A 14,980-nucleotide genomic window follows, 5' to 3' on the forward strand; every position below is an offset into this window, starting at 1 on the left:
TCTGTCAGTGCAGAGCCCGACATGGGCTGGAACCCATGAACCTGTGAGATCATGGCCGGAACTGAAGTCATTTGCTCCACAGACTGAGCCACCCGGGTGTCCTGTGTTTAGTACAATTTAACAAGACTTAAGACTTTAAGAAGACTTTGCAGGTTTTCAACCAGAAGTAGGTACTTCAAGTCTTCCATAACAAAATGAATGGGAAGTGAAATCTCCGGGGTCTGTCCAACTATCCCACAGAGATGTTAACTTGCAAATTACCTGGCAATAGGTCCTCATTGAATTAAAGCGAAGGGACAGCTCCTTTCTGCACACATCCTTCAAATACCAGCCCGGCACAAATCCACTCCTGCAGCAATCCTGCCCCGGGGTTCCCTGGACCTCACTGGGCGCTCCTGCCCTGCCCGTCCAGGGGATTCTGCTGGGCTCTGGGGAAACAGAGTCACCGCTCTTACAGAGAAGAAGTCAGAACGGCGTGTGAGGGACGGAGGCCGAACAGAGGCTTTAGAAAACACAGCACTCAGACTCGGCCTGACTCAGCACGGCTATCGGTATTTCCTAATGGACCTTAAACTTCGGCTGCAATTTCGATAAACACTGGGTCCAAGCTTGGCATTTATGGCCTTCGGTGAGATGCGTAATCTTCTCTATGAGGGCTCAGTGTCTCCCGCATCCTCAGCTAGGGTGTAGCCTTCTAGACGACCGGTCTAGCCACCGACTTGTCAGAGCGGTGTGCATCGAACCTTGCAAATTAGTAAATGATTTATTGGCACTTCATAATTGGGGACCTGGAGTCCGTCTGGGAGGGCTGGGGTTTCAGTCCGGCCTGGGTAGGGCTGCTGCACAGCTTGCCGCCCGGGCCTATTTGTGGAGCTCTGTGGGGTGTGTTTTAGACCCCGCGGGAGCCGGGGTCCCCACAGCGGCACAGACGTTGAACCTTGCGCTGTGCCATGCACGCAAGTGGTTATGGTTTAGCACGCATGCTGGGTTTTGCTTTCCCAACACATCAGAGAAACAGAGGGGTGGAAACCCGCGTTCCTTCTCGTGAGCCCCGAATAGCCAGGATCACTGCTTCAGCGTGAAATGGGTTCCGCAGACGTGAGGTGTGGTGGTTACTTGTGCCTGCTTCACTTCCTGTGTTTGTGCTTTTGTGTTGCTGTGGGGTCGGCCTCTTTCGGCTGTAGGAGAGGAAAGGGGACGGGAGCCCTGGACAGGTGTCAGCCAATTACAAAATCCCACAGCCGTGGGGAGGGGGGGTCTCTGATGACACCTGGTGCCCCACATTTCAGAGGGAGGGTCCCCCCCACCCCCCTCCCCAGTTGATGGGGCTGTGACATCCGTGTGAACGCCAAAGCCAAAGTGAAAACCATCCCTGGTTAGGGAGCTGTGCTCCACACGGTGGTGGTGTTGAAGACTGTGAAAGAAAGAGACCTTTTGCTGAGCCAAGGGACCATTGTTTTTGCGGGCAGTTCCCCACACGTTCAGTGGGTGAGTTACCTTACATGCTCCCGTGGGACCACACGTTGCTGGTGACTGTGTTGCATGGGCCTACCACAGGGAAGAAGGAAAAAATAAAAATAAAAAGAGAACACGTAGGGATGGAGGGGTGAGCAAGAGGTTTACCCAAGAACAAAGGGATTGGAAGGAAGGGCCAAGAGGTGCACACGACAGGTTCCCCATGAGCTGCCTAGGGCTCAGTCTACCCTGACCTCTCCTAGCTCCGACCTCTCCCCCTCTCCCTCACCCTTGACTCCACCCCAACGCCAGTGCCTCTCAAACATGCCGGGCATGGTCCCACCCCGGGGCCTTTGCACCTGCTGCCCCTGTGCCTGGAAAGCTCCTTTGCAGATATCCACGTGGCTGTCACCTCACCTCCTTCACTGTTCACAGAACACCTTCTCGGGAGACTTTCTGTGACTTGCCTGTTTGTAATTACAGCCGGCCACCCCATGCACGCACACGACCCCTTGCAGACGTCCCCCTGTTCTCTCTGTATTTTTACCTTTTGGCACCTTCTAATAAGCTTATGTTCTATTCCACCTGTTTTCCCTTTTGGTAACGTGAACTTGTTACGGGGAGGATTTTTTTTTTCCCCTCAGTGATTAAAACATCATGATTGAAATGAAAAGCAGCAAGCCCTCACCCCTACATCCTGGAGAGTCAGTCAGCAGTAAGGCTGTACCGTCTGCCTTCCATAACTTATACCTGGACTGGGGAGCAAGGTCGTTTAATGCAGGGATTCTCCAACTTGAGCCTGGGCCAGAATTGGTTCACTGTTTAATTGTTTGGACAGATTTGTGTGCTCGCCCCTGGAGCTTCTGATCCAGCAGGTTTGGGGTGAGGCTGGTGCCACCGACCGTCCCTCCGCGGACACCCATGAGCCGGTAGGGGCTCCGCGTACTTGGGATGCCAAACGCTCGTCAGTGACAGATGGTTACCCGGCTGCTTTGTTTCCCCAGGGTGAAGAAGACGCGTGGTGATGGAGGGCAGGTGGAAAGGCATCTCGACCGTGCTGGTCATCCTGGCTGGGCTGGCAGGTAGGGGTCTCCTGAGCTTGGTGGAATGTTCCTGGGCGTCCGCTGGAAGTGGGCAGGAGGGAACCCAGAGGAAGCTTCCTGGATACGTGGCTGTCAGAAGCTTCTTCCTTGGGCCTTTCTCACTGCTTCCTCTTTCCACAGAAGGGTCTCTTTCCTTGGGTGCACTTCCTGCTCTCTTGACTGAATTTCCTACCGGTCCTTCCACTGGGTCGTCTCTGCTGTGAGCGTTTGCCCTTCCATTCCTCCCTGTAAGTCATTGTCCTGTCCTCTGCCTGCTTTTCTCTTCTTCCATTTCTATCTGGCCTTCAAGGAAGGCCCAATTCAGACATCACCTCCTCCCTGAAGCCCTCCTGACCTTGCCGTTTTCTGGGTAATAATCCCAGCTCCCATTTACTGACAGGGGAAGGGCCCACCGCTGTCTCTCCCATCAGCTTCTCCTCATCCTGGATCGCCGCCAGGGGGTCAGTCGAAAGGGACTCCAGGGGGTCTCAGGCCAGGGTCTTCCGATCACACTCTGCTTTGCAGGAGGTGGAGCTTGAGACTGCGGGGTCCTTGGGGTGACTGGAGTTGGTTCCCCCAGCTTTCTTTTGATTATGTCTTGCCTAGACTTCTTAGAGGGCAGCCATCCTGTATTTCTTGTGCAGTGATTTCAAGGCATTGTACTGAAGAATGATGAACATGTAGAAAAGCTCACAAGTCACAGAGGTACGGCTTGATGAATTTTCACAAACTGAACACCTTCGTGTATTAACAGTGAGACCAAGAACCTCCCGTGAACGCCTCCCTTTTGGTCATTCTGATACCCCTCCCCCAATATTTGATATTTATTGAAAAACGGAAAAGAATGAAATAACATAGGGACTCTCAGAGTGTGTTACAGGCAATTAGGACTCTTTTGTAAGTTTTGGTTTGGAGTATGTTGAGACATTAAGCCCAGGGGCCCAGGCTGTGGTGTTAACGCGTATTTGAGGGCAAAGATGTTCAGAAACCCTCGACTCATAGTGCGCAGTGTGAGGTGTTTAGTAGGCGCTTGATAAGCCCTGGTTTGTGGAGAGGAAAACACCAGCCCTGTTGCGTAGAGCTTGAGGACTTGTCCAGGGGCTGGCAAACCATGCTCAGCACTCATTTGAGGGATAAGCCTCCAACGTGGCTATTTCAGCCATGGTTGCAAAAATCTCTTCTGGCGGTTTAGCGGGGAGCTGATGTGTTGTGGGGTCTATGGTTTTTCTGGGACATTTTCCGTGAAGTTGTGTTTGGAACAAAGGGGAGGCTTTGGTGGAGGCCTGGAGATGGCTGTTCCAGGAGGGGAGAGTGTTATGGGCTCATTCAAATGCCCCCTGGGGGATGGGGTCCATTGCTATGCACTGAGCACCTCGGATGCTTCATCTTGGAAAGTCTGGGGGTAGAGACACCTTCATTTGTAGACTTTGAATAGCTGAGAGCAACCTCCATGCACAGTCAAAGCGTTCCTGCCAGTCCTCTCCTCTCTATCTTGCCCCAGTGCAATGGATTATTTAGAACTCAACACCCTTATTTATTCGCTCAGTGAATATTGACTGAGGGCCTGTTATGTGCCATTTAGTTGTAGGCATTGTGATGTGGCAATGAAAAAACCAGGCATAGTCCCTGCTAACAAAGCGCTTAGAGCCTCGCAGGGGAATTAGGCACTTATTGGTAGAAAAATCAATATGAAGTTGCCATTGTGACAATTGCCTCAAAGATTTGAAAGCCAAGACTGGCACGCCAGACTGATCACTGCCCATGCAAAGGCCCTGGGGCCAGAAAGAGTTGGCGAGTTTGATAAATTTAGGGTAGTCTGGTGGCTGGAAGGTGAAGTTTGGGGCCAAAGGAAGTTGATGGGAGACTAAGTGAAGTCTTAAGAGGATAATGTTAAGGGTATCTGGTCTTTATCCAAAATGTACATGTTTAAAATATTTAAACTAAGTCTGAGTGTGGAGGTGGGCGGTAGGGGTGTCTTATGCTGGTGTGCTGGCTGCCGTGGGAACAGCAGTTCTGGGTGGTGGTGGCACAGCGGTGACACTCGAGCTTCCTGCCATCATCAGTGGGACTCTGCAGGTGCCTCAGGACCGCCCCCCCCCCTTGTTTCTCAGTTCCCTTCTGACTGTCCTGACTCCCATTTTCTCAGCTGCCTCACCAAAGCATTTCTCTGCTGCCAGATCCCCTGCATTTCCCTTTCTCCCTTTTGATTTTAATGGTCTGCTTCACCGTTTCTTTGCAGTGTTCAGTAAGAGGCAGGGGAAGGCGAGGGGTCTGCAGGTGCAGTGAGGGAGGCGGGAGGACAGGGGGAGAACAGAGGGGTCTGGCCTCCGACCTCCCATCGGGGAGACATCCAGCTGCTCCCCCAGGGAGCTGAGAAAAGAACCTTCGCAGAAAGCCGGTAGGATGCATGTTTGGGGTCCATTTATGGAGGGCCGGGAGGAGGCACGAAAGTGCTACTGTTGGGTGATTTCCGTTTTGCAGACAGGAGGATGCAGTGAGTGGACGAGATGTCTGGTCCCGGCTGGCAGCCAGCCAATCATTCACGGAGGTGCCTGGTAGAGTAGGATCCTGGCAGGAGAGGAAGCAGAGGGAGGAGGGCTGCCGACGTGGGAACTGGAGAGTGTGAGTGTGAATAAGAATCTTGCAAATGGACAAACTCCCGAGTTGGCTGGCCACCACAGCTGGTGGCCCAGGGGAAGTGTCTGGGAGGTGGGGGGGGGGGCGGACACTGATCTTTCTTGTGGCTCTGCCCTGATTTACCTGTTCGCTCTACAGAGTGAAAGGGGAACAGAGGGAAGAGGAGGATTTGTGTTTGGTGAAAGGCCTTACTGTCAATTTTCTCGTATTTGTTCTGTGCAGGGAAGGGTTACACAACCCGCAGCTGATAGGATTCAGGGAGAGGAAAGGGGCTCCAGGACCTCGCATTATCAGGGTACAGCTTCTGAGTCAGGAGGCAGGGCTGAAGGCGAGTTTACCTATGGCGGTAGCCAAGACCGCTGGGGACGTGCTGTCCGGGGAATGTAGTGCTGACGATTTGGAGCCTCCTGTTTAATTTATTAGAGGTCAGGTTCAAACTCCAGCAAGAGTTTCCATTTGTTCTTCCTCCCTCTCACCTCCCACCTGGAAAGTAAGGTATGTGACCTGCACATTTTCTTGGTCACAGGTGCAGTCTGGTGGCTCGGAGCAAACAGTGTTCCAGAGTGAAATAATCTCTCTACCTCGCACTAGGCAGTGAGGGAGCCATGGTTTCAGATGGGTCTGCGTGTTCTGTGGGAGGCACTTAGATGGCGCTCCTGGCAGGGCGGGCTTGGGTCTCAGCCACCTTGGCGCTCCCCACACCTGAGCCACTGGGCTCTGTCCATTTAACTCCCACCGTTCTGCATCAGGAGTGGGGGGAGCGTGCTGTGGTCTCCCTGTGGAGCGGGGAGAGCTCGTCTCTTTCCTCGGGGTGTAGATTTGGTTGTTTCCTTCCTTCTGTCCTTCTGAAGGTGCAGTTCAGGGCTCGTGGAAAGAGCCAAGTCGGCACAGAGGCCGTGACTCTCCCTGGGGGATCATTTTTGACTTCTCTTCCTCAGGCTTTTTTCTTTTTCTAAAATCCCAGATCAAAGGGATCCTTGGATTAGAGAGGCCTGCCCCGGGGATAAGGGAGGATGGCCAATAGGAGTTGTTATTTAGAGTCCCACTTTCTCTCTTTTCCCACCATGCCCAGAGACAAAGGAAAGAATAACCATCATGTTTATCCAAACACAGGAATAGTCTTAGCTAATTGCGATCTTCCCTCAGTTCTGCCTCTTTGGAGCCTGTAGGTCTCTTTTCAGGACCCTTTTCTTGACCTTGACCCTGGCTGCCTTGCCCCCTGGTCCTGCTTGCCTCCGGGGCTGTGCAATAGTTCTTGCTCTCCCATTAACCTGTCCCTGCGGCAGACCGTGCATTCTGGGTACTCAGGTGATGCGTTAATGTGTCTGCCGTGTCCTGTCTTACAACTTGACCATATGAAGTTGGAAGGAGAGGTGGCTGCAATGATTTGGGGGCACTCAGGCTATATGGCAGGCTGCCTGGTGGACCCACAGGAATCCTACAGCTGCATAAGGTAGGAGGAACCCGTTGCAGTCTTACTGGTGTGGCGGGCAGGGCTGAGGAGAAACCACAGGGTCTGGTCTGCTTAGGGGTCTGTTTGCTATAAACTCTGAGGGAGATCAGAGGGGGAAAGAGTGGGCAAGAGTGGGAAGGTGTGAGTGTGGGTTCCAGCTCATCACTGTGATGGCAAGTCCTGGGATATTGCTTACCTTCATTTATTCATTTAAAAAACCAGAAGTGAAAAGAGGGGCATGAAGGATTTGGAAGACTACCCTTTGCCGTGCAAGTTCTATGTTGAGTTATTATTATTATTATTTTATTAACTTCTTTTATTTTTTATTTTTTAAACTTACATCCAAATTAGTTGGCATACAGTGCAACAATGATTTCAGGAGTAGATTCCTTAATGCCCCTCCCCCATTTAGCCCATCTCCCCTCCCACAACCCCTCTGGTACCCTCAGTTTGTTCTCCATATTTAGGAGTCTCTTCTGTTTTGTCCCCCTCCATGTTTTTATATTATTTTTGTTTCCCTTCCCTTATGTTCATCTGTTTTGTCTCTTAAAGTCCTCATATGAGTGAAGTCAAATGATTTTGGTCTTTCTGTGACTAATTTCACTTAGCATAATACCCTCCAGTTCCATCCACGTAGTTGCAAATGGCAAGATTTCCTTCTTTTTGATTGCCAAGTAATACTCCATCATATATATATACCACATCTCCTTTATCCATTCATCCATTGATGAACATTTGGGCTCTTTCCATGCTTTGGCTATTGTCAATAGCACTGCTATAAACATGGGGATGCATGTGTCCCTTCGAAACAGCACACCTGTATCGCTTGGATAAATGCCTAGTAGTGCAATTGCTGGGTCATAGGGTAGTTCTGTTTTTAGTTTTTTGAGGAACCTCCATACTGTTTTCCAGCATGGCTGAACCAGCTTGCATTCCCACCAACAATGCAAAAGAGATCCTCTTTATCTGCGTCCTCGCCAACATCTGTTGTTGCCCTAATTGTTAATGTCAGCCACTCTGACAGGTGTGAGGTGGTATCTCATTGTGGTTTTGATTTGTATTTCCCTGATGATGAGTGATGTTGAGCATTTTTTCATGTGTCGGTTGGCCATCTGGATGTCTTCTTTGGAGAAGTGTCTATTCATGTCTTTTGCCCATTTTTTCACTGGATTGTTTGTTTTTTGGGTGTTGAGTTTGAGAAGTTCTTTAGAGATTTTGGATACTAACCCTTTATCTGATATATACTTTGCAAATATCTTCACCCATTCTGTCGGTTGCCTTTTAGTTTTGCTGATTGTTTCCTTCACTGTGCAGAAGCTTTTTATTTTGATGAGGTCCCAGTAGTTCATTTTTCCTTTTGTTTCCCTTGTGTCCGGATACGTGTTGAGTAAGAAGTTGCTGCGACCAAGATCAAGCAGGTTTTTGCCTGCTTTCTCCTTGAGGATTTTGATGGCTTCCTGTCTTACATTGAGGTCTTTCATCCATTTTGAGTTAATTTTTGTGTATGGTGTAAAAAAGTGGTCCAGGTTCATTCTTCTGCATGTTGCTGTCCAGTTTTCTCAGGACCACTTGCTGAAGAGACTTTCTTTATTCCATTGGATATTCTTTCCTGCTGTGTCAAAGATTGGCCATTTCTGGGCCCATTTCTGGGTTCTCTATTCTGTTCCATTGATCTGAGTGTCTGTTCTTGTGCCAGTACCATCCTGTCTTGATGATTACAGCTTTGTAGTACAGCTTGAAGTCTGGGATTGTGATGCCTCCTGCTTTGTTTTTCTTTTTCAACATCGCTTTGGCTATTCGGGGTCTTTTGTGGTTCCATACAAATTTTAGGATTATTTGTTCTAGCTCTGTGAAGAATGCTGGTGTTACTTTGATAGGGATTGCGTTGAATATATAGATTGCTTTGGGTAGTATCGACATTTTAACAATATTTGATCTTCCTATGCAGGAGCACGGAATGTTTTACCATTTCTTTATATCTTCTTCAATTTCTTTCATAAGCTTTCTATAGTTTTCAGTGTATAGGTTTTTCACCTCTTTGGTTAGATTTATTCCCAGGTATTTTGTTTTTTTGTGCAACTGTAAATGGTATTGATTCCTTGATTTCTCTTTCTGTCGCTTCATTGTTGGTGTATAAGAATGCAACCGATTTCTGTGCGTTGATTTTATGTTCTGCAACTTTGCTGAATTCATGAATCAATTCTAGCAGTTTTTTGGTGGAATCTTTTGGGTTTCCACATAGAGTATCATGTCATCTGCGAAGAGTGAAAGTTTGACTTCCCCCTTGACTATTTGGTTGCCTTTTATTTCTTTGTGTTGTCCGATTGCAGAGGCTAAGACTTCCAAAACTACGTTGAATAGCAGTGGTGATAGTGGACATGCCTGTCTTGTTCCTGACCTTAGGGTGAAAGCTCTCAGTTTTTCCCCATTGAGGATGATATTAGCGTTGGGTCATTCACATATGGCTTTAATGATCTCGAGGTATGCTCCTTCTATCCCGACTTTCTTGAGAGTTTTTATCAAGAAAGATGCTGTATTTTGCCAAATGCTTTCTCTGCATCTATTGAGAGGATCATGTGGTTCTCATACTTTCTTTTATTGATGTGATGAATCACGTTAATTGTTTTGCGGATATTGAACCAACCCTGCATCCCAGGTATAAATCCCGCTTGGTCGTGGTGAATAATTTTTTTAATGTATTGTTGGATCCGGTTGGCTAATATCTTGTTGAGGTTTTTTCATCCATGTTCATCAGGGAAATTGGTCTATAGTTGTCCTTTTTAGTGGGGTCTCTGTCTGGTTTTGGAATCAAGGTAATGCTGACTTCATAGAAAGAGTTTGGAAGTTTTCCTTCCATTTCTATTTTTTGGAACAGCTTCAAGAGAATAGGTGTTAACTCTTCCTTAAATGTTTGGTAGAATTCCCCTGGAAAGCCATCTGGCCCTGGACTCTTGCTTTTTGGCATATTTTTGATTACTAATTCGATTTCCTTACTGGTTGTGGGTCTGTTCAAATTTTCTATTTCTTCCTGTTTCAGGTGTTGGTAGTATATATGTTTCTAGGAATTTGTCCATTTCTTCCAGATTACCTTTTTATTGGCATATACTTGCTCATAATCTTGTCTTCTTATTGTTTTTATTTCTGTTGTGTTGGTTGTGATCTCTCCTCTTTCATTCTTGATTTTATTTATTTGAGTCCTTTCCTTTTTCTTTTGGATAAAACTAGCTAGTGGTTTATCAATTTTGTTAATTCTTTCAAAGAACCAGCTTCTGGTTTCATTGATCTGTTCTATTGTTTTTTTGGTTTTGATAGCATTAATTTCTGCTCTAATCTTTATTATTTCCTGTCTTCTGCTGTTTTTAGGTTTTATTTGGTGTTCTTTTTCCAGGCCTTTAAGGTATAAGGTTAACTTGTGTATCTGAGACCTTTCTTCCTTCTTTAGGAAGGCCTGGATTGCTATATACTTTCGTCTTATGACTGCCTTTGCTGCGTCCCAGAGGTTTTGGGTTGTGGTGTTATCATTTTCATTGACTTGCATTCATTGACATCCATATACTTTTTAATTTCCTCTTTAACTTCTTGGTTAGCCCATTCATTCTTTAGTAGGATGTTCTTCAGTCTCCAGCTATTTGTTACTTTTCCAAATTTTTTCTTGTGGTTGATTTTGAATTTCATAGCATTGTGGTCTGAAAATATGCATGGTGTGAACTTGATCTTTTTGTACTTACTTAGTGCTGATTTGTGTCCCAGTATATGGTCTATTCTGGATAACGTTCCATATGCACTGGAGAAGAATGTATATTCTGCTGCTTTAGGATGAAATGTTCTGAATATATCTGTTAAGTCCTTCTGGTCCAGTGTGTCCTTCAAAGCTGTTGCTTCCTTGTTGATTTTTTGATGAGATGATCTGTCCATTGTTGTGAGTGGGGTGTTGAAGTCTCCTACTATGATGGTATTACTATCAATGAGTTTCTGTATGTTTGTGATTAATTGATTTATATATTTGGGTGCTGTCACATTGGCTCATAAATGTTGACAATTGTTAGGTCTTCTTGGTGGATAGACCCCTTGATTATGATATAATGCCCTTCTGCATCTCTTGATACAGTCTTTATTTTAAATTCTAGATTGTCTGCTATAAGTATGGTTACCCTGGCTTTCTTTTGTTGACCATTAGCATGATAGATGGTTCTCCATCCCCTTACTTTCAGTCTGAAGGTGTCTTTAGGTCTACACTGGGTCTCTTGTAAACAGCATATAGATGGATCTTGTTTTCTTATCCATTCTGTTACCCTATGTCTTTTGATTGGAGCATTGAGTCCATTGATGTTTAGAGTGAGTACTGAAAGATATGAATTTATTGCCATTATCATGCTTGTAGAGTTGGAGTTTCTGGTGTTTTCTCTGGTCCTTTCTAATCTTTGTTGCTTTTGAGATTTATATATATATTATAAATTATATATTATATATATATTATATATATTATAAATTATATTATATATATTATATATATTATATATATTATATATATTATAAATTATATATAATATATATGTTATATATATTATATATATTATATATATTATAAATTATATATAATATATATGTTATATATATTATATATATTATAAATTATATATAATATATAACATAATATATATAATATATAATATAATATAATATAATATATATATAATATATATATATATTATTTATTTATTTATTTTTTCATCTTTTCTCCCCTCAGAGAGTCCCCCTTAAAATTTCTTGCAGGGCTTTTTAGTGGTCACAAACTCCTTTAGTTTTTGTTTGTCTGGGAAACTTTTTATCTCTCCTTCTATTTTGAATGACAGCCTTGCTGGATAAAGAATTCTTGGCTGCCTATTTTTCTGATTCAGCACACTGAATATATCCCACCACTCCTTTCTGGCCTGCCAAGTTTCTGTGGATAGGTCTGCTGCAAACCTGTTCTGTCTTCCCTTGTAGGTTAGGGACTCTTTTTCCCTTGCTGTTTTCATGATTCTCTCCTTGCCTGAATATTTTGTGAATTTGACTCTGATATGCCTTGTTGATAGTCGGTTTTTGTTGAATCTAATGGGGGTCCTCGGTACTTCCTGGATTTTGATGTCTGTGTCTTTCCCCAGGTTAGGAGAGTTTTCTGCTATGATTTGCTCACATAACCCTTCTACCCCTATTTCTCTCTCTTCCTCTTCTGGGACCCCTATTATTCTCATGTTGTTCCTTTTTCATGAGTACTGATTTCTCTAATTCTTTTTTTTTTTTTTTTTTAATTTTTTTTTTTTCAACGTTTATTTATTTTTGGGACAGAGAGAGACAGAGCATGAACAGGGGAGGGGCAGAGAGAGAGGGAGACACAGAATTGGAAACAGGCTCCAGGCTCCGAGCCATCAGCCCAGAGCCTGACGCGGGGCTCGAACTCACGGACTGTGAGATCGTGACCTGGCTGAAGTCGGACGCTTAACCGACTGCGCCACCCAGGCGCCCCTGATTTCTCTAATTCTTAAATCGTGCTCTTTTGCCTTAATCTCCCTCTTTTTCTCGGCTTCGTTATTCTCTATAAGTTTGTCCTCCATATTGCTGATTCTCTGTTCTGCCTCATCCGTCCTTGCCGCCGCTGCATCCATCCGTGATTGCAGCTCAGTTATAGCATTTTTCATTTCATTCTGGCTATTTTTTATTTCTTTTATCTCTGCAGAAAGGGATTCTAATCTATTTTCAACTCCAGCTAGTATTCTTATTATCATGATTCTAAATTCTGGTTTAGACATCTTGCTTTTACCTGTGTTGGTTAAATCCCTGGCTGTCGTTTCTTCGTGCTCTTTCTTTTGGGGTGAATTCCTTTGTTTTGTCATTTTGAAGGGAGAAAAGGAATTAATGAGGTAGAAAAATTGAAATTAAAAAAATTAAAGTTAAAAAAATATTAAAATGAAACACACACAGACACACAGACACACACACACACACACACACACACACACACACAAATAGATGATGCTAGATCCTAGGTGTGTTTTGGTTTGGGTGTTGAAAGTGGTTTGACAGATTAGAGAAAAAAAGGGGGGGGGGGCGGAAGAAAAAAAAGGAAATCATTTGAGAATTTGAAAAAATGAATACACTGAAGTGGGCTAAAATGAGATGATGGGGGTAAAATAGAATTGGAAAAAATTTACACAAAAGTAAAGAATATAGTAGGAAAAAATTAAAGAAAAATATTTTAAATAAACATTGAAAATAATGAATTTTTTCTTTTTCTGTATTCAAGAAAAAGAAAAGAAATGAAAAAGAGAAGAGAGAAAAAAAGAACTCGCTGGAAAATTTGAAAAAGTGAATACACTGTAGTAGACTAAAATAAAATGATGGAAGTAAAATAGAATTTGAAAAAGTTTACATAAAAGCAAAAAATATAGTAGAAAAATTAAATAAAAATATTTTTCACAGAAATTGAAAGTAAAAATGAAGTTTTTCACTTTCTGCATTCAAGAAAAAGGAAATAAATGAAAAAGAGGAAAAAGAAAAAGAAAAAAGAAAACAAGGAAATCGTTTGAAAATTTGAAAAGGTGAATACACTGAAGTAGACTAAAATGGAATGATGGAAGTAAGAGAGAATTTGAAAAAATTTACACAAAAATAAAAAATATAGTAAAACAGTTAAAGAAAAATATTTTTAATAAAAATTGAAAATAAAAATGAAAATTTTCTCTTTCTCTATTCAAGAAAAAGAATAGTGTAAAAGAAAAGAAAAGAAAAAAAAAGAAAATTGAATAGATAGACCTGCTAACAGATTGAAATAGGACTGAAATTACTTCATTTTCCCCTAGAAGTCAGACTACCTAGTGCTTTATAGCCCATAAACTAAGTAGGCGGTGAGACTTGTGTTCTTGAAGAGAGAGGTTGGCCCCAGTTGGGCGGGGCTCTGTGCAACAGCTCCGCTCTCCACTAGATGGCGCTGCTCAGCTCACTGGGGTGGAGTGTTGCGGGGCTCGTAGGTGCATATGCGCCTGCGCGGCAGTGGTAAAAATGGCGGCAGCCAGCTACCCGGTCTGTTCTCCCCATCAGCAATCGCGCACCCGTCCTCTGGCTTCAGCTCTCGTCCACTCCCTGCTTTTCCACTCTCTGTGACCAGGTCCCAGGCAGTACCTCTCTCCGGGGTTTTGTCCCAGATGCGGCTGTTTTCCCCGGCCCCTTACTTCCGAAGGACCTCGGCTTTGACCCGCTCCGCCCCTCTGCGGGAGGGTCTCACGGAGCCATGGCCAAGCGAGCCACGGCCGAATGTCGGCTGCAGCCAGGAACGCCCGCTGGACCCTGTTGTTGCTGGTGCCCCGAGACTGCGGCCAGGTGCCCGCCCGTCCCAGAAAAAGTTCACGAGACAGTGTAGCAGCAGCATTTCAGGGATTATGGAAGATCACAACACACATCTGGCACCAGGCTTTACCCTTAACAACCTTGTTCCGGCACCAGCGAATGTGGCCGTTTTCTGGGGTCTGCTGGGACCAGGTGGCTTCAACGGTCTCCACCAAATGTCCTTCCAGCAGTGGAACCGCTTTTCCCCGTGTGGCCCGAGAACCTCCCGGACCCCACTCTGTTCCTGGGGATTCACCTTTCCCACCAGAGCACCTCCAGGTATGGAGCTGCGGAGTTGCAGACTCTGTGCTCCCCTTGTTTACAGTCTTAATGGAATTTAAACCCTCTCCCTTCTCCTTTCTCCCTTTTTAGTTTAGTCCCTGCGGCCGTTTCCAATTTTCCACTTTCTCTCCAGCTGCTTTTGGGGAGGGGTGCTTTTTCCATATTCTCTGCCCCCCTTCCCCTCCCAGTCTCTGTCCTCTCCCTGCCTGCAAAGGCGGCTTCCTGCCCGCTGCCGGCTTCTCTCTCCCCACGTTCACCTCTCCGCGCCACGTCCCTGCTGAGTTCTGTGGTTCAGGTTGTGCAGATTGTTGTATTAATCCTCCAGTCAGTTTTCTAGGTGTGTAGGATGGTCTACTGTTGGTCTGGCTGTATTTCATGGATGCGACACACAAAAAACTTCCATGCTGTTCCGCCATCTAGGCTCTTCTCCTGATGATTATGTTTCAATGCAAGGGTTCCCAGCCCTCCTCTTCCTCGTCCTGGTCCTCAGGCCGGGCACAGGCTGCTAACCCTCCTCATCCTCCCTCCTCCCCTTCCTCAGGCCGGGTGCGGGCTGCTGTCCTCCCTATATCGAATTATTGTTACAAACATGGGAAGCTCTTAAAAACCCTGGCTGCCAGTTGGCTCCTCTAAGGCGATTAGAACATCTGTCCTAAACGGACAAAAGATTTTTCTTGAGTTCTTCCAGTGCCGAACATGCTTCATCCCC

General features: G+C 45.3%; 1 protein-coding gene across 1 annotated transcript in view; it reads left to right on the top strand.

Annotated features, from left to right (window-relative positions):
• The first annotated feature begins 2,479 nt into the window (after nucleotides 1-2,479).
• IGSF5 (immunoglobulin superfamily member 5) overlaps nucleotides 2,480-14,980 on the top strand; it is a 47,492-nt gene continuing 34,991 nt past the window's right edge. The window contains exon 1 of the mRNA XM_047099144.1: nucleotides 2,480-2,537. Within this exon, the coding sequence (XP_046955100.1) occupies nucleotides 2,480-2,537 (58 nt within the window). The remainder of the gene's footprint in view (nucleotides 2,538-14,980) is intronic.

Source organism: Lynx rufus, unplaced genomic scaffold (assembly GCF_022079265.1).
Source record: "Lynx rufus isolate CCGP_SWC_20201006 ecotype Redwood Valley unplaced genomic scaffold, mLynRuf1.p SCAF_5, whole genome shotgun sequence".
NCBI classification, from domain to species: Eukaryota; Metazoa; Chordata; class Mammalia; order Carnivora; family Felidae; genus Lynx; species Lynx rufus.